This window comes from Colletotrichum lupini, chromosome 3 (genome assembly GCF_023278565.1).
Source record: "Colletotrichum lupini chromosome 3, complete sequence".
Lineage (NCBI taxonomy): Eukaryota > Fungi > Ascomycota > Sordariomycetes > Glomerellales > Glomerellaceae > Colletotrichum > Colletotrichum lupini.
The window spans coordinates 3491075-3513000 of record NC_064676.1 but is presented as its reverse complement, the minus strand read 5'-3'; the positions used below and the strand labels follow the sequence as shown (position 1 = coordinate 3513000).

The following is a 21926-nucleotide window of genomic DNA, read 5'->3' as shown; positions in this document are numbered from 1 at the left end:
CCATCTGTAAGTAAAATGTGGCTGACTAGGGACAAACACATCGGACAGTGATTAAGGGCAAAGAAGCTGAAGAATTACGGTGTTCGAGAAGTAGATAACCGACAAATTTCTACCATTTTATCAACTTTACACGGCTCAATATAAATTTTCGCTAACTAACAACTAAGATATCATCTCCTCTTCCGTCTTTAATGGTGAACGTTCCATCGACGTAGAAATGGGAAACAGCTTCCAAGAAAGGCCTGCTCATACAACATGAAGCTCAAACCAAGGGGGAGGAAGTATCCTGCGGGGCGGCTCGCTGCCACCCTCGGTCCACTCCACCCCCTCCACCTTGCGTAACAATTAGGCGGCGCGGCGGCGAAGGTTCCTCCTGGCCCAGCGCGTGCGGAGCACGGCATCTGGTGTTTCGTCACGCTTGTTGTTGTTGCCGTTCTGCTGGTTCTGGCGGTTACCGTTGCCCTTTCCAACAGTTGCCAGAGGCAGTGCGTTGTTGTTTCCGTTGGCATTGGCATTGGCATTGGCATTACCATTGTTGCCGCCGTTCTGGGCGTTGGTGTTGGCACCGCCGTTGTTGTTCTTGCCCCGGGTCCGTCCGTTGCCTCCGTTGTTGCCCGTGTTGGCATTGGTGTTTCCGGTATTGGCATTGGTGTTTCCGGCGTTGGCGTTGTTGTTGCCAGCGTTGGCGTTGTTGTTGCCAGCGTTGGCGTTGTTGTTGCCAGCGTTGGCGTTGTTGTTGCCAGCGTTGGCGTTGTTGCCGCCGGCCGCAGCACCGCCGTTGTTGGCGTTGTTGTTGCCATTGCGGTTGCCCTTGCCCTTCTGTCTTCCGTTACCATTGCCGGCGTTAGCATTGCCATTGTTGTTGTTTCCGTTGTTGTTTCCGTTGTTGTTATTGTTGTTGCCAGTGTTGGCGCCGGAGCCGGCAGGGCCGGCAGCCTGCTGAGTGGCATTGTTGCCGAGGAGCTCCTTGATGGCGGTAACACCCTGATCGTCCTGAGTCTTGGCTTCCTGGTTCGACTTGACGGCGGCAGGGAGGTCGACAATGTTCTGCTGGACCTGCTTCAGGACACCGTCAAGGGTCTGGGCGGTGGGAATGTTGGCAGGGGTGTTCTGCTTGGGCTTCGTGTCCGTCTGCTGAACAGCGAAGCAGCCGCCAAAGGGACCCTTTGCGTTATCGTTGAAGCAGCGGACGGTGCAGACATCACCGGTGGAGGCTATCAGCAAGTTTGTTAGTCATCGGCAAACTTGAAGCGCGGCGGAGATTCCTATGGCGACGGCCATAGAGGAATATGGAGTTGACGTACCTCCTACGCAAGCCAAGTCATCTGGCATCGTGACCTTGAGCTTGATCTGTCCGCTCTGGGCTCCTGCCTCTTGCACCTGAAGCTTCGTCTGACCCGTGGCACCGTTGGCGTTGCTAGTCAAGTCAAGATCGCAGCTGTACGGTCCGGCGCCGTCCGCGCTGACTTGGGCGATGGTGACGTCGACGTTAGACCCCTTTGTGACCTTCGTGACGGTGTTGTTGCCCAGCTGAGCCTCTGTGGTCTCGCCGATATCGATGTTGCCCGCGAGGATGGTTCGGCCGCACTCGTTGACGACATTGTCCACAATCTCCTTCTGGTTGATGATGTTTGCATCTGCCTTGTTTGCATCGACTGGAAGCATTTGTCAACGATTCGTCCTAGAATTTGCGCATCTCGTATCATAAAAGTGCATACCTAGAAGACCTGGACTAGCAGGGCCGTTGGGGCCTTGCGCGGCAAGAATGACACCTTGGGCCTGGGCCATCGCCAACATGGCGGCAGCGGCCAACGCTCTCATCATGGGAGAAGACATGGCTGTGAGAGGAGACAGGTGGACCGAAAAGAAAGGGTAAACACAAGTCAAAATTGGATTAGTAGCGAAAGGAAGTTAAAAAACAATGTGTCCAGCACCGCGTTGATGGAAGGGAAAGAAACGAAAGAGGTTTGGTTATGGCCTCTCTCAAGAAAAGAACAGACCGGCTGGGAGTGTGAAAAGGAAGAGAAGGGAAGGAAAAACCAAGAAGAGATCGAACTCAAGGAAAGTGTGAGCGAGCGATCCAAACGGGAAGAGCACAGGGAATCCTGCGTTTTACCCGATGTGCGAGGCCTATTAAGTTTTATACATGCCTGCTTCCTATTTCCTCTTTTTGGTCTTACCCCCTTTGGCGATGACAAGAGGAGTTACTTCAAGGGTAGAGCTTGTTTCGACAAGGGGTCACAGACGTTGAGGATGGGAGGATGGGCGATGGGGCTTGTTGGAAAAGATGAGAGCATGTTTGTGCAAGCGCTGCTCAGCTGGTGTTGAGCCGATGGGCAAGAGTGAGAGCCAGGTGGGAGAGAAGAAGCGACAGGACCGGGGGTAGGAGGGAGTGGAAGAGCCCCCCAGAATGGACCACATGGGCATGAGAGCAACAGACTTTCAGGAACCGTGAACGTTGTGCCTGTGCCTTGTGCCTAAACTATCCAGTCTTTCTGCAGACTGCGGCTCTTCCTGCCCGTGTTTCCTCAAAGGTTCTGGGCAGGCTGGGTAAGGCAGGCGAGGGACCCCGGGCTAGCACAGATCCCCTCCGCGGCTCCGACGATCTTCTGGAACGGATGCCGTCGCGTGGGTGGAGATGTCAGGTGGGGACGGGGGCGTTACGCGGGTTATAGACTCATGGAGACCTCTGTGGAGTTGGAAGGGGGTTAATGGAGACTCTTGGAGGCTGCGCTGAAGTCTCGAGGTCGCCCATTCGAAGACAAGGACCAAGACCGAGTCTTCTCCGTGGGGGCATGGCTGTGTCGCCCAATGTCTGCGTCCTTGCTAGCCACGCCTAGTGACTGGTCAAGGGGCGGATAGGGCAACGAGAGCGACAAGGGGGGCGACCATCCCGTCATGTCGGCCGGGGATGCATCGATTATGGGCAGATGTTGAGCTGGGAGTCCAGACGAAGACGGGGCTGCAACCGCGTTTCAGGCTTTTGAAGATGGGCCATGATGGGTTATAACGCTGCGCCCACGAGAGAGTGGATGAGAAGGAGAGGGATCATTACCAGTCGCAATGGAGAAAAGTTGAAGCACAGTCTGGATCCGTCCTTCTCCATCGTCCCCCCCCCCCCCCCCCTTTTCTTCTCTCCATCATGGCGGTCCAGAAGGTGTCGCGGCGGCGAACCTCCGATGGCAGCTTTTCGTTCCCGCCCGAAAGAAAGAAAAGTTCAGACGGGCCCGCACTCTGAGACGAATTCGTAACGCACGGGAGTCCAATGACAGGTTTTCTTGCGGCGACGCTTCAGGCTTGAGCGTTCGAGATGTTGACTGAGGGGGTATTTAGACTTGATGATGCTCCACGATATTCTTGTCTTCGGGAACAAATATGTTCGGCTGCCGGACCACTTCTCCCTTCTCTTGTCGTTGCAACCTTGGTGGGAGTCGAGAAGCTAGCTGATGTTGGGCGCCCTGTAGATCCGGGATTGGCGTCGGGAAGTCTCCCCCGACACTACTCTGCACAAGCTTTGTCAGCCCCGGAGACCAGGCCGAAGAGGACGATCCTCAAGGGATTTCCTCTAGTTTCCGGGCTTCGAGACGTGCTTCGGAATTCAGGCACAGCAACAGAGTTGAATTAGGGGCAAGCAATAAATTGAAGCGGGAGCTGCCATATTGAGGTGGGGAGAGTTAATCGGCCTAGTGTCACTCTTGTTGGAGCATGTCAGAGAGGTCCGTTCCAACTTCCAGGGCATTTTGTCCTTCGCAAGCAGTAACTTACTAAGCCTTACCAAGTTACCAGCGAAGCGAACTCGCATATCATGGCCGCTTCAGGGTTGCCCGGGCAAAAGGGAAACGCTAGGTCCAGCACCACTACCACCCACAACCGTCGTCATCGCACGACTTTGAAACAAGCACCCGGCCACTGTTTGACCCATCCAACGATTAAGGAAGGGAATGTCCCGCTGTCTTGCCAATTGATGACTGACTTGGTGGGGAGACAGAGTTCAACGGCTCTGACTGGGGTAGAGGTTTAAATACCACAGGCCGGCACACTCAAAGACCTAAAATACCTACGCAGCGTTCCTCTCGTTGGACTGCCAAAAACTCTCGCTTTCTTCCCCTTGAAAATGAGAGGGTTTCCACACCCAACTATCTTATGTGGACTGCGCCATGAAAGACTCTGGGGATGCTTTCTGTGTGAGATATGAGGACTTTCGTCTAACTTGTGACTCCATAATTCCTGTCGCTCCTGCATACTGGCGTCTCCTTGCTATTAGTGCAGCACGTGGTCGATGCGGGCTGTTATTAAGTGCACTCCTCGAGATCCCTCCTACCTTGCTTCAGTCCTCTCATCTCCTTCGGGCCAACGGCTCATTTCTCTTGGCATACGTGAACTGCTCAAAATTTAGAGGACTTCGCACCGAAGCTGACTGTAGACTTTATCAAGCTTATTGAGAGATGAACATGCCACTCACTGATGAGACTGTTGAACCTCACTACGTCTGGTGCCACTGCTTCAAACTGTCATACTGTGTAGAAATGGTGGCAGCATCCTGCGCATCAAACAATGGTAAGGAGGAAATGCGTTTTACAAGCTTCGCATGCCTATTGTGGGATTCGCTCTGAGCAAAGAAAGTCGAGAGTCAATGCAGTCACGCTTCCAGCTTGCAGGTGTCGCCGAGGTCCCGTACATGGATGATCGTGGCCCGAATTATCCACGGACCAGAAACAACTTTGGTGCTCGCCATTTCTAACCAGAGAAAGAAGGATTTATGTACGAATTGCCCGATGAGATGAAGTTTATTCCCCTTTTGGCACATGCCATTGTCCACTCAAGTTGCCAGAGACACGATTAGCCACACGAGGATAGGCTTGAGCTACCTTGACTATTTCTGATCTGAGGTAGGAAACCCTATACTCGTCGATAAACCGAGTAAAGGTGTCGGGGCAGAGACCTACTTCAAATACTTATTCCTGACAAACATGAGTTCTTTCAATTATTTAATCATAATCAAGCGTCGTGGAAGGAGGACCTTCAGGTAGTCGAACTTCTTCAGCTTTATTTATTCAATGACAGTTATAATCTTATCGGCGAAAGGGAGTAGAGCGTTCTCTGAGAGTAAAACATTCTGCGAGCCCAGCCCCGTCGAATGTGTAATAATTTGTATTTGACAGCAGAGAGCAGCAATGCGTGACGTACTAAGTAAGTAACAGGTGAGTTGATTATCTCAACTCGGTTTTAACTTGCAACACGAGAAGCAGCAAGCACCTAGAATTGCTCAGTGGTCGCCGCGATACATTGTTGTATTTTTTTGGGCTTTTTACGCCATGCTTTATAATTCTCCGACGGTAATATCAAAACCAGATCACTAGAGGTATGCCATTCTAGCACCTGCTGGCTAGTTGCAAGGTAAGGAAGGAATCCTTCAGTCGCTAGCCTAGTGAAGATATAAGTTTCCATCATGCGTTGTGGCCGAAGGATACTAATTTACTGGGCTTTCATACATGAAGTCAACTTGATGGCAAGCCGGCATTTGTCCAGGGGTGGACATTATTCTGTTCGGCTCAAGCACGTTCACCGGCCAAGGAGATTCTTTTCCAATTTTGCCCACCAATCTTGCCAATCCACAATCTTTCTTCCGAGTCGGGCTTCTTCCGCAGCAAAGACCATGGCATGGCTCATGAATGCTTCCTTCAACGTACAGCCAACATGTCTCGCTTGCGCCTGCTCCACGCTGAGCTCACCATTAATGACAGCCTCCACAGCCCGAGAGAAGTTGTTCATCAGACCGCCATCGCCACCTTCATGACCGCCAGAAGCTGTTGGCGGGATGAAGACTTTGGCTGCCCCCGGGTCCCGAAATCGATCAAAGGTATAGACTCGGATCTCGTTACTGTCGTACTGCATCTCTCCATGGGTGCCCGAGATCTTGCCTCGCCGCTTGGACTGGGCTTCGGTGAACGCCGCCATATGGAAAATCGCCGTCTTCGGACCGCGGTCGGGGAATTCCTCGTTGCCCACAGCGCCTGAGTCGTCATCCCAGGTCAGAGTGACAATTTGATCGTCAAGAACATCATTATCTGACTCCCAGACACAACGACCGTACCACTGTTTGGACTCGATGATGTCCCTTGGTGTAGAGGCGTCGTAGTCTGTAGAGAGAACCTCTTCCAAGACGGCACGTCCATGATCTGTCCCCAATGTAGCAGTGATATCTTCTATGTCAGGAACAACAACACAAATAGGCCAATCTCGTTCTCCCTTGTCATAGAGCTTTTCGAGGTACAGTTTCTTGGCACTCCAATCACAGCTCTGCTCGTGAGGACAAGAGAAGCAGTTCGTGGCGTTTCCCGCTGCCTTGGGCTTTCGACGCTGGGTAAAGAGTAATGGGTTGCCAACTAAGGAAATCAGGCTGGGCATATGGGCCGGTTGACCAGAATCCGTTCTGTAGCTGAGCAGCCACAGTAGAAAGTCGATATTATAATATCGGATTAGAAGTCCAATTCGACCACGGCATACAGCCGACTGCGCAGGGGCTAATTAAGGGCCCTATTTACGATTATTATAGCCAGCCTAACTTACGGTTAGAACCTCTTTTTTATACTTATTACGTAAATATTTATATAGTTTAATTAATCTCTTTATTAACTACGGTTCAAACTAACTACTTTATAATAGGGATACTAATACTAATTAGTAGTTAAATTTTACTATTATAAATTAGTAAGGTATCTTATTATATAAAAAAAACGACCTCTTAATACTGTACGGGATAAGAGATTCGTATTAATTAACCTTATAAAAATAAATAAAAAAAGAGGCGATTCTTAAATACTATATAAAATCGAATAATTATAGCCCTTTATTACTTACGAAAGGTCGACGTTTATTACGTTAAACTATGTTAATTAATAGAACTACTTAAATAACTAGCCTTTTATTATTACTCTAAGTAGCTTTTTTACTAAATAACTTTTCTATAACCGGCTTATAATTAGAAATTAACTAGTTAAATTAATAAAAAGAAATACTTACGTAATAACTACTTACCTAATTAATTAGTGCAATGAACGAGCTTAATAATATAATATAAAAGAGTACTATATAATTAAAAAAAGGGATCTCTAAATATAAATATTTTTACTTAATAATAAAAATAACTTTATAAGAATTATTAAACTAAGAGATTTATAATATATATAAAAATCTATTATTATAAGGATTTTATAAGTATAACCTTAAGTTTATAATTTAAATAACCTCTTCGTAGCTCCCTTAACTACCCCCCGGGTATTATTTAAAAATATAATATAAAAAACGGTTTAATAAAAGAGGAGGGAATTTAGAGGTCTTAATAATATTAAGTTAAGAATATTACGGATCTCGGAAATTAATTTAAAAAGAAAACGGCTACCCTAAAATAGTCTTATAACCTCTTATTAAAGTTATTATTAGCCTAAAAAAATGCTAAAAAAACGAGGATCTAAAAGAAATAAAAAAATCCTTTAGAGGGCCGCTAAAGGGCTTCTTTTTATATTAGCTCCCGGCGCGAAATTACTAATTTTAAAAAATTAACTAAGTAATAAAAAGGATTATTAATAAGTAATAATTACCTAACCGTAATTAAGTTACGAAAAAAACTACTTAAAAAATATAAAATAGGGTACTAAGAGGCTATAAAAAATAAAATCTTTAAAGTATTTAACCTTACTATATACGAGCGATAAGTAAGCATTTTTAATAAGTCTTTAAAATCTACGATTTTATAAAAAAGAGGGCTTAACTTTATTAACTATACTTAACGGCTTATATAGTTCTTAATAGCCTATATAGCTTTTTTACGAGCCGCCTAGCGTCTATTTTTAATTATTTTTATAAAATACTACTTTAAAAGAAGTAGGTTAAAAAAAGAAGCTATTTAAAGATTATAAAGAGTACGAGGCTTAAGAAGCTAGAAGTATATAGGATAGTAGAAATCGGTAATTAATAAAGATCCCGAGACTAATTACTATATCTTTCTATAATAATATAAACGTTTATTATTATTATTATAAAAAGGAACTATTAAAACCTACCTTATTATACTAAATAAAAGGAAGGATCTTAATAAGTATAATAGCTAGCGTTTTAAAAAGGTAATAGTAATTATTAAAAATAATAAAAACGAGAGTAATAATAAAATAGTAAGAAAGAATAAAAATCTCTTAAACCTTAATAAATTCGTTAAGTAGTAAAAGTACGGATTTATTACGACTAGTGCGTAGATTAAATATATCCTTATTAAAATTAAATATATTAATAACTATTAATACGGGTATAAGCTAGAGTATAACCCTTAGCAAGTTAAGGTAAAAAAAAAGAGGATAAAACCCGATCTTAAATAGAATCCTAATCCCTTATAAGTAAGTAAATATTAACCCGGATTATTAAGGGACGTAAATATATAGAATTACGGATTAGCCTAATAGTAAGTAAATTAATATAATATTAATTTATTTAACTAAGGTCTATAAAAAAAAGGGGCTATAGAAGTAACCTCTATTTTATAAAATCGTAAACGACCTTAGCTACTAGCTAAACGAATAGTTTATAGGCGTAAGCTTAAAAATTATAAAAATAATTAATAAGTTCCTTTATAGGTAAAGGATATTATTAACGCAATTATAATTATAAAAGCTATACGAAATATTAATAATAATAATTATAAAAGAGGAATTCGTACTATAGAACTAAGCATAGGTCGATAAAGCGTATAATCGCTTTAACGAATTTAAAAAAAAGGTAAATAACCTAGATTTCTTCCCTATAATCACTAATAAAGATCTATTGTTATAAAAAGATATACCGGAGTAAAATATAATACTAAAAGTACGATAATTAATAATTCTACCTATTTTAATTTATAACTCGTTACTACTACTAATACGAAATTTAGCGCTAATTAGCTAATAAAAAAAGAAATAAATAACCTAAAATTATTAATAGTACGTAGTAACGTAGGGATCGTATATAAATACTAAAAATCTAATAATAAATACGAAGCAATTTATAGACCTTAAAAAGATCTTCCTAAAAGAGATATTATACTCTAAGGGGAAGTATAAGGTCTTATAAAAAACCTTAATAATATTTTATAATTATTACGAAAAAGTTAGAATTAGGGAATACTAATATTATTTAGTAATTAATATCGTACTTATAAATAAAGCTTTTAATTATTATTATAAAGCGGTGCGTAATCTCGATCGAAACGACTTTCTTAGTATAATTAATATAATCCGAAGCCGCTTCGAGACCTATAATAAAAACCTAAAGCTCCTATTTAAGTTACGAGCGATTTCTTTTATATTTATAGTTAGAATAATAAAAAGTAAATTATAAATAAAGATCCTTAAAAAGCTTATTAATTGAATTAATAAGCTAGTAAAAACCTAGCTAAATAAGGGGATAAATAAGTAAAAAGTTAAATATCTTTATACTATAGTTTAGTATATACTAAAAATAAAAATAACCCTATACTAGTTACTTAAAAACTACGAGACGCTCTACTCGAGGCTAAGATTTAGCTTTAATATTAAAATAAAAATACTGCGCTAAACCTATTTCTAAATATACGACGGCCCTTATTAATAATATTAAGTTAATCGAATATATAATAAAAAAGGAAAAAAAGCTAGATACGGTAATTATTAGTAAGGAGGCCTAGATTCTTTAAATAAGTAGAGATTTAACTTATAAATAAGGTAATAAAAAAGGTAATACTATATTTATAAAAAAAAAAAAATTAGTTAAGTAACCACTCTAAGGAAGAGCGTACTAAATTATATAAATAATATAAAAAGTTAAGAGTAATAAATAATAAAACTAGCCCTCGTTAGTTTAACTAATTCCTTATTATATATAAAGGTAAATCCGGGGGCATAGAACTTAGTAATAGTAGCTAAAGTAGTAGCTTAAAATATATACCCCCTATAAAAGATTTAAAAAATAAAGAAGATCTTACCCCCTATACTAACAAATTAAATTATAACGAAATCGATAATATTAACTACTCTTTTTTTACTCTATTAGCCTTTAGAAAATATATAAAGCTAAATAAATAGAGAGTAATAAAAGCTCTTAATAAGTAGGCTTTTATTTATAAATAATAAAAAAAGGTCCCTTAGATAATAAATACGGAGGTAGCTAAAAGGGCAAATTTAATAGGGCTAAAGCCTATTTTCTTAATAATTAAATAGAAGACGCTATCTCTCTTAATATTTAAAAAAAAAGAATATAGTATTAAGTAAATCTAAGGGTAGCTAAAGGGGTCCTTTTTATACTACTTAAATCTTTTAAATACTAAGCTTATATAAGTATTCTATACGAGCAAAAGGTACGGCCCAGATAATTTCTATAGGATTATTTTAAATAATAAGGTATTATAATAGTTAATTAAAAAAAAGGGTAATTCTAAGTGCTATAGAAAATTATATTAATAACGCTTAATACGTTAATAGCGGGTATTACGAGGATTAGTTTCGGCCTAAGTAAGGAAATCGTTACCCTAAGTATAATAAAAATAGAAATATACTTTAGAACAATAACTTTCTATATTTTACTTATTAATACCCCATTTCTCTTATATTTAAAAAATATAAATCGACTAAGTATTATATTTAATAATATAAGGAATAAAATCTCTAGTAATAAGCACTTTAAAATAGTTAAATAATAATAAAGGTATGCGTTTATAAAGCTTACTAATAATACGAAGTTAATTAATTACTTAATAAAAAGTGAGCTTAGAAAACTATATTAGAAATTCGGGTACTTATTAGTTACGAGGCTATATAACCTCTTAAAGTAATTAAATAATAATAATATTAAAATAGGGGCGCTAAAGTAGTTAATAAAAGTATATTATTAATATTAAATAAATACGCAGAGCCTATATAAATTTAAATTTAAATTATATAATAAGCTTAATTTTAACTAAGAAATCGTCGTTAATATCTTCTATTTAAATAGTTAGCTAGTACTATATATAATTAACGTAGTTATATCTTTCTAAATAGGGCAATTCCTCCGGGATTTATAAATAAAAATAATATAAGTAGCCCTACGAAAAAGCTAGATTAATATATACTAAGGACCGCTAGATAGTATTAAAACCGACGCTAGTACTAGCTTTAAGTTAATAAAATTTAGGGATAATATAATAGCTTATAATATATAGCTAAAAGTTATACCTATTAAAGCGTACTATAATATTAAAAAAGTAAAAAGGGTATATTAGTAGTTAAAAAGGGTATTTAGAATTATTAAAAAGGAAAATCCGGATTTTATTAATAATAAATGCCTTTAAATAGTACTTAAATACTATAACGATATTATAGGGCCTAACGGACTTATACTAACGTTATTAATATTTAAAATATATTTAAGAACGACCTTAGCCTCGCTATTATTACTAAGTATAAGCTAACGAGCCTAAGTAGTTAAAAAAGTAATATAAGTACTACGCGAGATAAGTATAAAAAAGTAAGTTAACGAGGTAATTACTATGCATAATAAGCCCGACATAAGGGGTAATTTAAATATATTACTAAATTCGGATATATAAATATAGTACGAAATTACTTAATAATAAGCTAGGCTATATAAATTAATTTCCGTTAACAAGCGCTTTTATATAGTTAGGAAGAGATCATAACTAACTATTCGAAGTATTAATTATAGTAGTTAAACCGTACTATATAGATCTTAACGAGGTAATTTTTAATTTATAAAAAAAAGAAGAGCTAGGGGAAACTATATAACCCGCAATAGAGGTATAAGAAATTATCTTTAATAAAATCGTTATAATAGTACTAATAAATAACGAGGAAAAGGAAATTACTAAAAGGGTACTAATACTACTAGCGAGACGTTATAAAAGACTATAATAGTAAGCCCTAATATAATAATTTATTATTAATAACGAGATAATTAATACTTTTTATATAATAAAAGAAAAAGCCGATTTCGAGCTAGTAGTTAAACTACGTAAAGAAGGTATAATTATAACTATTAAAAAGCCGTATAAAGGATTAAATCTTATTAAAATAAATACTCTTCGTAATCGAGGGGTCTATTAATTTATCTTATACGACCTAAAAGAATATATAAACCTCTATATATTTAAATTACGAATAGTTCGTAAAATTAAAAAAAAAAGAATATTTTAGTTATATAAGAAGTCTAGATACGTAATTTAAGGGTATAGTAACGTTAAAAAAGCAACGCTACTTATATAATTGCCTACTATATAGCGCTATAACTAACAATTAATAATAATACTAATAGTATTACTATAGAAAAAGGGATACGAGATTTAGAGCCGTAATATTACTTAGGCCTATACTTAATCAGTTATAGGGCTTATAAAGAAAATCCTAGCCTATTTATTAAAAGAAATAGTTAGTAAGTACCTAAAAAGTACGATTATTAAAATACTTAAGCTATTATATAGGCTCGTAGAATCGGGTACTTATTAGTAGGCTATATACTACGATTTTTATATTAATTAATTATTAATAGTTACTTTTATATACGACCTATACTTATTAATTACGGAGTATAAAAATAACTAATTTAAAATCGTCGGAATATAAACTAATAATATATTAGGCTTATTTAATATTAATTTTATAAAAAAAGAGAATAAAGAGCTTTAAAAAGCGGGCTTCGTAATAAAGCTAAAAGAGGTCTTTATAATAAATACCTCCCTAGTATTTAATAATAGGATTCTTATAATTAAAAGGGAAACTATCGTTTTTTAATAAAAGGGGTAGGGCGAGAAGATTAACTTTATTAATCTAAACGTAATTAATATTAAAAAGTAATATAAGGCTAAGCTTATACGAGGGGTATATATTATAAGTATTTATTAACTTAAAGCGACTTTTAACTACGCTAAGGTAGCGTAGGCTATAAATTTAACTAAATAAAATATCGAGGTACTTAATAAATAGCTTAAGTAGTAATAAATAAATCTCGATCGAGGTCTCGTTTATTACCTAATTAACCTTATAATTAATAAGCTCTACGTCTTTATTAATAAGTTATTTACGAATAATAACGACCTTACTTCGTAATTAAAGTATATTATTATCTTAGTTAATAAGAGTATAAGTAAGAGCGAATTTACTATATATAGTAATATAATTTACTACTTATTAACTAAAAATAAGTGGGTAATAAGAAGTATATTAGTATTAGAGGTTTATAATATAGTTAACGGCGTTAACCTCTTTTATATAATTTTAATAACGCTAAAAAAAATTACTAATCGAATTAGCCTTCTATTTATTTTAATAGTTACTTATATTAATTTTTATTTACTATATAAATACCTCGTTAAATTAGGAATAACAAAAAGAAAAAGGCTTATAATTAATATTATAGCTCTTAGGTAATTATATAAAAAGCGCGAGATACTTAAAATCCGTTAAATTAATAATAAAAATAACCTCGTAAACGCTTTTATAAAAGTAGTACTAAATAAAGGATTAGAGTAATTTATAAGTAATAAAAAAGTTATTATATAAATAAAGGGATAGGTTATATAAAAAGAGTAAAGAAAAGGGGAAAAAAGAGACGACTTAATAAACGGGCCCGAGGTCGAATTATATTTTTAACTATAATAGTTAAATTAATAAAAAATAAAAAAAGTTAATATTAAATTAAAAATCTAATTTAACTATAGTATATAGCTAATTATATAGGGGCTAATTAAGGGCCCTATTTATAATTATCGTAGCTAGCCTAACCTATAATTAGAACCTCTTTTTTATACCTACTACATAAATATTTATATAGTTTAATTAATCTCTTCGTTAACTACGGTTCGAATTAACTACCCTATAATAGGGATACTAACACATGGCAAGCCTTGTAAAGGAGTGTTGGCGCCGCAACTGACTCCTTTTGCCAGTTGCCTCGCACGTACGAATGTGAAAAATGGAACCAGCCAACTGGCTCTGTATGCTCCACAGATATAACCTCCCCGATCACCCTGTCTTCTAAGAGAAGTTTCCTCAAAAGCATGTTGTGAGGGCTGTATCGTAGAACATGACCGGTTGAAAAAATTGTTTCCGGTGTTGCACCGCCGAGGCTGACGTATATATCCTGGCAGTCCTGTAGAGATGTTGCAATCGGCTCCTCGCTCAAGACGTGAAGTTTGAGTGGTCCAAAGGCTTGCAGGATCTCTTTGTGTGTTTGGTCCTGAGTGCAGACAATGATACCATCAATACCCGCATAGACTTTCTCTCCAGAAGCTTCGGCTCGCCGTCGCTTACTCTCATAGTCGAGAAAGTCCTGCCACGAGTCGAAACTCTGGTCCTCTCGTGGTGCCCCGTCATCCCAAACATGTTTCTTGCCAAACGAAATCCGTGTCGATTGTACAGGTTCTGCAACCGCCGCAATGATGGCTGGCAGCCTCTCTCGTCGTACTGCAGAAGCGTAGGCGGTTCCGCGCCGGCCGGCTCCAATGATGAGAAACCGAGGCTTGCGATGGACGGCTGAGCTCAATGCTCTTCGCGCCGAAGCCGTCAATCTCTGCGAATCGGTGTCGTCTACCCCTTTCATGTCGAATTATTCATAGTTTGCAAGTGATTGGTGATGACACTTCAACCCCGAGTATTGTTAGGCAGTGGGAGTTTCAATATAGGAAGCCTTCTGCTGTGCCCCGATAACTGATGCAGCCTGCCGACTGATCAGGCCATGGGACCCAACAGATGACATGCTGCTTAAAGCATATTGGTGCCCGCTCTGTGTAACCGGCTAAAGTACCCTGCTTTATTACGCAGTAATATTGAATTTTCGCATGTTCGTAATGTCAGGCCGCGGCTCCATCCTCAGCCTTGTAGAGTACATCAAACTCACATATCGTCTGGTCCGTTGTTTGTCTGAGGGGACTGCCAGTTCCATGTTGTTTCACTCAATCAAGCAGGTCTTTGTTCTTTGATTTTTCTTTTGCCAGAAGCGACCTTCAAATATATCTGGATTTGATAAGGTGGCCTGCAATGGCTTCATATGTCTACACCGAACTCCAAGCTACAATAAGTGACTTGAGGCTGGTCATCTTGCAGCCAGGCAGCTACCGCGACGAGTTGCGCTGCAACATTCTTCATTATCCACTTCTCGAGCCAAAGGAACCTTTCAAGGACGAAAGGCTGCCTGTGAGCGAATTGCAGAAAACTCTTCCAGATGGCTGGACGGTGGATCAAACTTTGGATGGGCGATACCTGTTCATGAGCCCACGCCACTCAGGAATCCCTAATTCTTGGAAACACCCAGATCCCGAATATGATTCGAAAGCATACGCCATGCCAGAGCATTCTGTGAGCGACATCTTTGCGTGGCACGTACCTCCATATGAGGCCTTATCCTATTCCTGGGGAACTGCCAATGACGAAGAATTCATTCACATTACCGACCCAGCCAGTACTCACAACACGCCAGCCTGGTTAAGGATCCGCAAAAATCTAGCTACTGCCCTGAGACATCTTAGATACGCGGATCAACCGCGCACATTGTGGATCGATGCCATCTGCATCAACCAAGCCAACGTTGAAGAGCGTGGGCGACAAGTCAAGCGGATGAGCCAGATTTACCAACTTTCCGAAAAGGTGATAATCTGGTTGGGCTCCGAGTTTGAGGACAGCAAACATGCGCTGGAGAACTTGGAGTATTTCAGTAAACAGGTGGAATATGTGATTTCTCATCGGTGGGGAGATGCCCCCAACGCCGAGCAGCTTGATTGGTGGCGAGACGACGTTCCTCTGCCCTGGAAGGACAGGACTTGGAAATCCATATCTTCGCTACTCCATCGACCATGGTTCGAGCGTGTCTGGGTTCTGCAGGAAGCTCTCTTGTGCGACCGTGTGGTGCTTCAATGCGGCCGAGACGCTATCGCCTGGGTCGATGTACGCAAGGCATTACTGGTGCTCCGACAGAAGTCAAGTCTGCTGCCAGATGATATTAGGCGTCGTCTCTTCCCATATGCACGAGGCTTGATGGCACCGCCGCTCGCTTCGTGTGAGCACCTGTTACTCTGGACGCGGAATCAGCAATGCTCAGACCCTCGAGACAAGGTGTACGGAATTTTGGGCTTAATGGATCCCAGAATCGTAGCCAAGATCGAGGTGGACTATTCTTTCCCTCCTTGGAAGACATTTGCACAGCTCGTCTTAGCTGAACATGACGTCTACCAGAAATTGAACATGATCAATAATTGCGGCACAGCGACGCGTCCCGAGGGGTGCCCATCGTGGGTACCAAACCTGGAGCAACCAGTAGAAGGTGCCAACATAGGGTACTTGAGCATTCGAAGATTTTATGCTTCTGCGCGCTCCAGTGCTGTGGTGAAGCTCATCGAGCCGGCTGACCATCTACAAGTCACCGGGAGACGCGTGGCCATCATCAGTCGTGTTAGCGATGACTTGAACGGCACATTCGTACAACTCATGGAAGTGGTCCGAGATTGGGCACCGAAAGATCCACAAAACGACAAGTACGTCTCGGGAGGACTTTCTATGGATGCATATGTCGAAGTCCTTGTGCGCGGTAGGACCAGCGACAGAGCTCTGGGGGATAATCCGCTTCCATCCATCCGACGGCTTCGCGAGCTGTTGACATCGGCATTATCTAAAGACAAACTTGATGGCGAGGTAGCGCGGGCATTCAAAGATTGCTTCTTCGCGAACGAATGTCTCTTTGGTACTACGGAAGGGTACATGGGTGTCTCTGCGAGAGGCCTGCAAGAAGGCGAGTCCCCTCCATCTCAAGACTTACCTCCAAGGTAGCCAATCACTTTCGATCGTGTGAGGTTAACCTCTAGAACTAGGCGATCAAGTTGCTGTGATTCTTGGATGCGACTTCCCAATGATTCTACGGCCTGGAGATCCCGGCCGATACGAGGTCGTTGGGCCGTGTTTCGTTCATGGGCTAATGCTCGGCGAGGCCTTGAAGCCACCTCTAAAGCCGCCGTGGAAAGATGCGCTTCCCGTCACCAAAGGTTGGGCGATGCCGTATTTCATCAACACCGAGACGCGTGAGCTTATGAAGACTGATGTGAGGCTCGGTTCATTGCCTCTTGACTGGGAAGAGGTGGCGTCAATCGATCCCTTTTTGCCGCCCTTCGTGTTCAAGAACAAGAATGATGGGCGCATCAGTGTTAATGATCCAAGGATGTCGGTAGACGCTATACAGAAAAGGGGTATCGAACTAGAAACTCTAGTGTTGACATAATCCGGGGCAATGTCCTTGGATTTCCCTTGGTCACATCTAGAAACGTTGAAGATCAGTATCAGTAATAGTAATAATAGTCTATGAACTCCACGTCTTGAGACCTTCTTGTCATATGGCTTATTGACTCACCCTGCCTTACGACATGTCATCAAGCACAATATACCCAAAGCACTTGCGGAGAAAACACCATGTCACAGCATCACCCAATCTCTTACATGATTCGCATCTACCCAAACGCTGGCTACATACACCAACCCATCCCACCTCACAACTTCGCCTTCCCCCCACTCTCAGCCTGACTCCTCCCAACAAGCTCCCAAGCAAACTCCGCCAACGGGCCCCTCGTAACAGCAAACCTCTTCGCCTGCTCACTGCTCGCCTGCCCCTGCGCCGCCCTCGCCGCGATGCCCTGACACACGCCCGCCAGCCGGAACAGGCTAAACGCCGCGCCCCACGACAGCTCCGCCGCGGGCGTCCACCCGCCGCCCACGGGCGAACCGGCGGGGGCCTGCGCCGCCTCGGCCGTGTACCACCCGACAATCTCCTCGATCGTCGGCAGACCCGGGGTAGCGCCGGGGAGGAAGCCGTCGTTGGCGTAGAGACCGCTTCCCGCGCGCGAGGCGGTGAAGTAAGGGTGGAGGAAGTTGCAGAGGTCGGAGAGGGGATGGCCTACGGTGGACATTTCCCAGCTAAATTATTGTCAGCCTTGAGACAAGTTCATAACTTGATTGGGGAAGAAGAGAACGAGAAAGAAGAACGGGGGGCAGGGAAGACATACTCCAGAATACCAATCACCCTCGGCTCCGTCTTGTGAAAAACGAGATTATCAATCTTGTAATCCCCATGAATCAACGTGCCCCGGTCCTTGGGCTGCCGACTCTTGTCGCTAAAAAACGCAACCATCTCCCCAAAATGCGGCAAATCCCCAACCTTTTCCCCCGTCTCCAGATCCACCGCCGCCGCCTGGCTCTTGCAAATCGTAGTCCACGTCTGAATCTGCCGATCGTAGAACCCGCTCTTCTTGCCAAACGTCTGCAGGCCGACGTCCTCGGGCGCGACCCGGTGTAGCTTCGCCAGCGTCAGCGTCGCCGCCTTCCACAGCGCCTTGCGCTCCTCGGGTGAGGCGACCTCGGGCATGGCCGCGTCCTCGAGGATGCGCCCGTCGAGAAACTCCATGATGTAAAACGCGGTGCCGACGACCGACTCGTCCTCGCAGAGGCAGTAGGCCTTGGGGACCGGTACGTCGGTGGGCTCGAGGGCGTGGATTATGCGGTGCTCCCGCTCGACCTTGTGCGCGGCCTTGGAGAGAAGCTTTCCGGGGGGCTTCTTGCGCATCACGAAGCGCTTGTTCGTCGCGTCGGTGAGTTGGTATGTCGGGTTCGACTGGCCAAAGCCAAACTGTAATGTGTGGGAAAAGGCCAATGTTAATCGAGGAAAGGAACGTTCCTTCTAACCACGGGCAAAGAAAAGAACAAGGCATTGAAGAGGCAATGCTGGTACGGAAGGCGGGCCGTAGACGTACCTGTTTAATTTCCAGTGGCGTCTTGATCTGCGGCACATTCTTCTCGATATATCGATCCAGCGCCTGCTGGTCGATTGGGTGTCGCACGCGTCCTGCCATCTTGTGCTGTGCCGTCCTTGGAGTGCGGAAAGACTGGGTTCTGAGCTCAAGGGTCGTGTCCGCTGCTGATTTCCAGTCGAGTATCGCGGATTGTAGTCGCAATTGGCTTAAATAGTACAGATTCTCACTTCGTAGGAATACTTGTCGGATTAAACCGGCTGCCGATGAAGATATGTAGTCAGTCGAGGTCGTTGCATGTCCGCCGATGCCGTCAAAGTTCTCGGTCGTAGAGAGGTGAATTTCGGGGTACAATATTAAGGTACCACCCACCTAGGCTGGCCGGCGCATCTCTGGTTCGGACCTTTGCCAGCCTCGGTTCGTCCCCCAGTGACGTTTTAGCGGGCACGCGGGGGTGAGCCGGGGCCTGGAATGCTATCCAAAAGTCCATACAAGGTGGGCGGCCGAGAGAGCAATCTGATTGACTCCCCCAAAGCTGCCCCCAACCAGCACAAAGATGCCGAGGTCCACCGGCTTAAGGAGCCTCAGAGCTGTCTTAGCTTTAGGACTGTCCAGTCTCCAGAGCGGGGGAGACGGACGCACTTGGGGAACCTGCACCCGACTTAGCCCAGGGTCTCCTTCACAGATGGTCCTTGGGATGCAGCAGAATGCGGAGGTGGAGGCGGGCCTCGATAGCCGCACCCGACCGAGCCAGAGATCCAATCTGAACTATTGAAGCCAGCCATTCCGTTCCTTCATGCATGGCCCTGATCGAGGATACGTCGCCACGGCCCCTTCATCTGCTGGCCCATAAGCCTCGTTCCTGTGCTGCATGATCCATCTTGTGGGTACATTGGAAAGAAGCCCATCCTAGCTCCGAATCCCTCCTTCACATAGAGTGTTGGTTTAAATCGTGGATAACATCCTCCTGGTCACCCTCAATGGTACGCATTTGCAGTAAAAAGACTAAAAGGTATAAATTGCTCAAAAAGTAATAAAAAAGGTCGTTAAATCCGTGTTTCTCTCCATACATACGAATCCGGCGACGGATTTTGCCAGGAAACCCAGTCTATCTCCATCAATCCAGCAAGTAAGAAGTGGTGAGGCAGATAAATATAAGCGTAGATATCATCTTCAATCATTCTCTTGTTCCCGTGCATCAAACTCGCGGCACACCACTGGCTGGCGGCTTTTCGTTTTGGGTTTTTCTTTTCTCTTCGTTTCAACTCCCTGCTGAATCACGAAATATAAAATTAAAAAAAGGAAGCCGTTGGTAGCCAGACCATCTGCCCAATTCCCACACTACCGACCATTCCCCAAGAAGAAGAATCCCTCGTCCATGAAAAGAATTGTAACACGAAGCGAAGTCAAATCAAAAACAACAAGGAGAAGGGGGTAATCGAGTAAACACAAGAGGGGTATCCGTCGTTTCGAGTCGTCCATGCATTCTTCCCTCCCATTTCCCTTGCGGCCACCCGTCTAAACGGGCGCCATGCTGTTGCCAGTCGATAATGTGTATTAGCCGTGAAAGCGAAAAAAAAGAGGCGCGATAAAAAAAAAAGCCAATGACGACCGAAGTGGCATCGGCTAGACCTGGCAGCCAGAGAGCAACGAGAGTCCTGTGTACCGGCCCGCATGCTGCGTATAAAGACATCTGGAAAACTCCAGCCCCTATAGACACATCCCGTACAAGCTCCCTCCTCTCCTTTGTAACCCCAATTCGAAAGAGTGGAGATGGCTACAAGTCGTCTCTGCAGACGGTCGTGACTTCGTGATCGAAATGCGCGACAAAACATGAACGAATAGTATGGCTGCGAATCAAGACTCGTCATCCTCCTCCTCGTCCTCTTCAGGAGTCTCGGATGCTTTCTTGGCCTTCTTGTTCGAGCTGGAGTCGTCGGCTTCCGATTTCCTCTTGGAGCCGGCTTTGGACTCGACAACGTCCTCGGGACCCTCGCCAGAGCCACCACCCTTCTCGCGCTCGATGGCGGCAACCTCCTCAGCAGTGAGGAAACGGCCTCCAGGTCCGCGAGGCCGGCGCATAGCATGGTTGTGCCTTGACTCGTGAAGGTATGGCTTGCGGCCCTTGGACGTCAGACGCAGCTGCTCCTCCAACTTTTGGCGCGCGACACGACGCTTGAGGATGCGATGGAACTGCTTAGCATTGACGTAGAGGGGCGATTCCTCGACACCACCGGCGGGCATCTCGGGTGATTGCGGGTGAGGCATAGCTTGAGCCTGAGCCATTTGCGGCGGCGCAACACCAGGTCGCGCGCCGACGTGATTCATCATACCCTGCGCCGTAGGTACTCCGGGGCTGGTGACTTGACTGAGGCGTCTCTGGCCCGGTAGCTGCGAAACGTTGTTCATCTGGGTGGGTGATCTAGGATCGCGACTCTCCTTCTTCGCTCCGCCCATTCGCGGCGAGGTTTGGGGCAAACTGGGGTCCGACTGCATGTAAGGGTAGTTGGATCCCGACGCAGCTGCAGTTGCCGCCATGGCGGCGGCTTGGATTTGAGGCATGCCATAATGCATTCCCTGCTGGGGGACGTTGTACTGTGGCTGGTACATGTTGTGTCCCTGTTGTTGAGAGGGTGATTGCTGTTGAGACAGGATAGGTGACGTCTGTACGCCGTGAGGAGAGGTGATGTTGTTTCCTGCGGTGGAGTTGGTGTATCCAGAGTGGGCGTTTTGAGGTTGTTGAGGATATTGTGCGTATTCCATCATACTGGGGTCAAGCTTGTTCGAGGGATGATCAAGCTATGCAATGAAGGCAGTTGTCTTCGTCGCGTAGGGTATCGGAACCAATAAGAAGCCAGCTAAGTGGTGTAGCTTGACAGCAGCTTTGGCGCGGTTGAGAAAAACGTGACCGTGGGAAGGGGGGGAAAAAGGGTATCACGGCTATGGGTCGCGAGTGACGAATGAGTTGCGACGAAAGCTGCCTTTCTCGTGAGGAGTGAGCTTTAAAATGACTGGGACGGCCCGTCTGCTTGGGTTGAGTTGGGCACACGGATTGGGAGCCGGCGGTGCCCTAGGGTCCTTTTTCCAGTGTATTGGGAGCGGAGGGGCTCAATCTATTGGTGATGCGTGGATGAGCTGGCAGTGG

General features: G+C 43.3%; 8 protein-coding genes across 8 annotated transcripts; 2 read left to right on the top strand and 6 right to left on the bottom strand.

The window, feature by feature from the left end:
- Positions 1–345: 345 nt before the first annotated feature.
- Positions 346–3106, bottom strand: CLUP02_05836 (GEgh16 protein; the record flags this gene model as incomplete). The annotated part of the gene is made up of 9 exons (XM_049284841.1): positions 346–1214; positions 1305–1655; positions 1719–1838; positions 2001–2105; positions 2247–2439; positions 2504–2609; positions 2688–2836; positions 2890–3012; positions 3056–3106. The coding sequence occupies 9 exons, from the start codon at positions 3104–3106 to the stop codon at positions 346–348; spliced, it is 2067 nt and encodes a 688-aa protein (XP_049141984.1).
- Positions 3107–5562: 2456 nt separating this feature from the next.
- CLUP02_05835 (streptomycin biosynthesis protein StrI) lies at positions 5563–6408 on the bottom strand (the record flags this gene model as incomplete). The annotated part of the gene is made up of 1 exon (XM_049284840.1): positions 5563–6408. One exon carries the CDS (start codon positions 6406–6408, stop codon positions 5563–5565), a length of 846 nt encoding a protein of 281 aa, XP_049141983.1.
- A 4060-nt stretch (positions 6409–10468) lies between these two features.
- Positions 10469–10702, top strand: CLUP02_05834 (uncharacterized protein; the record flags this gene model as incomplete). Its single annotated transcript, XM_049284839.1, has 1 exon — positions 10469–10702. A coding segment is annotated over one exon (234 nt), but the record flags the coding sequence as incomplete, so codon positions are not given.
- A 3170-nt stretch (positions 10703–13872) lies between these two features.
- CLUP02_05833 (uncharacterized protein) lies at positions 13873–14598 on the bottom strand (the record flags this gene model as incomplete). The annotated part of the gene is made up of 1 exon (XM_049284838.1): positions 13873–14598. The coding sequence occupies one exon, from the start codon at positions 14596–14598 to the stop codon at positions 13873–13875; it is 726 nt and encodes a 241-aa protein (XP_049141981.1).
- Positions 14599–15035: 437 nt separating this feature from the next.
- On the top strand, positions 15036–16817 carry CLUP02_05832 (uncharacterized protein; the record flags this gene model as incomplete). Its single annotated transcript, XM_049284837.1, has 1 exon — positions 15036–16817. The coding sequence occupies one exon, from the start codon at positions 15036–15038 to the stop codon at positions 16815–16817; it is 1782 nt and encodes a 593-aa protein (XP_049141980.1).
- A 710-nt stretch (positions 16818–17527) lies between these two features.
- CLUP02_05831 (phosphotransferase enzyme family protein) lies at positions 17528–19654 on the bottom strand (the record flags this gene model as incomplete). The annotated part of the gene is made up of 5 exons (XM_049284836.1): positions 17528–17951; positions 18041–18660; positions 18785–19153; positions 19274–19364; positions 19602–19654. The coding sequence occupies 5 exons, from the start codon at positions 19652–19654 to the stop codon at positions 17528–17530; spliced, it is 1557 nt and encodes a 518-aa protein (XP_049141979.1).
- A 538-nt stretch (positions 19655–20192) lies between these two features.
- CLUP02_05830 (uncharacterized protein) lies at positions 20193–20474 on the bottom strand (the record flags this gene model as incomplete). Its single annotated transcript, XM_049284835.1, has 1 exon — positions 20193–20474. The coding sequence occupies one exon, from the start codon at positions 20472–20474 to the stop codon at positions 20193–20195; it is 282 nt and encodes a 93-aa protein (XP_049141978.1).
- Positions 20475–20638: 164 nt separating this feature from the next.
- CLUP02_05829 (CCAAT-binding transcription factor subunit B) lies at positions 20639–21547 on the bottom strand (the record flags this gene model as incomplete). The annotated part of the gene is made up of 1 exon (XM_049284834.1): positions 20639–21547. The coding sequence occupies one exon, from the start codon at positions 21545–21547 to the stop codon at positions 20639–20641; it is 909 nt and encodes a 302-aa protein (XP_049141977.1).
- Positions 21548–21926: the final 379 nt, after the last annotated feature.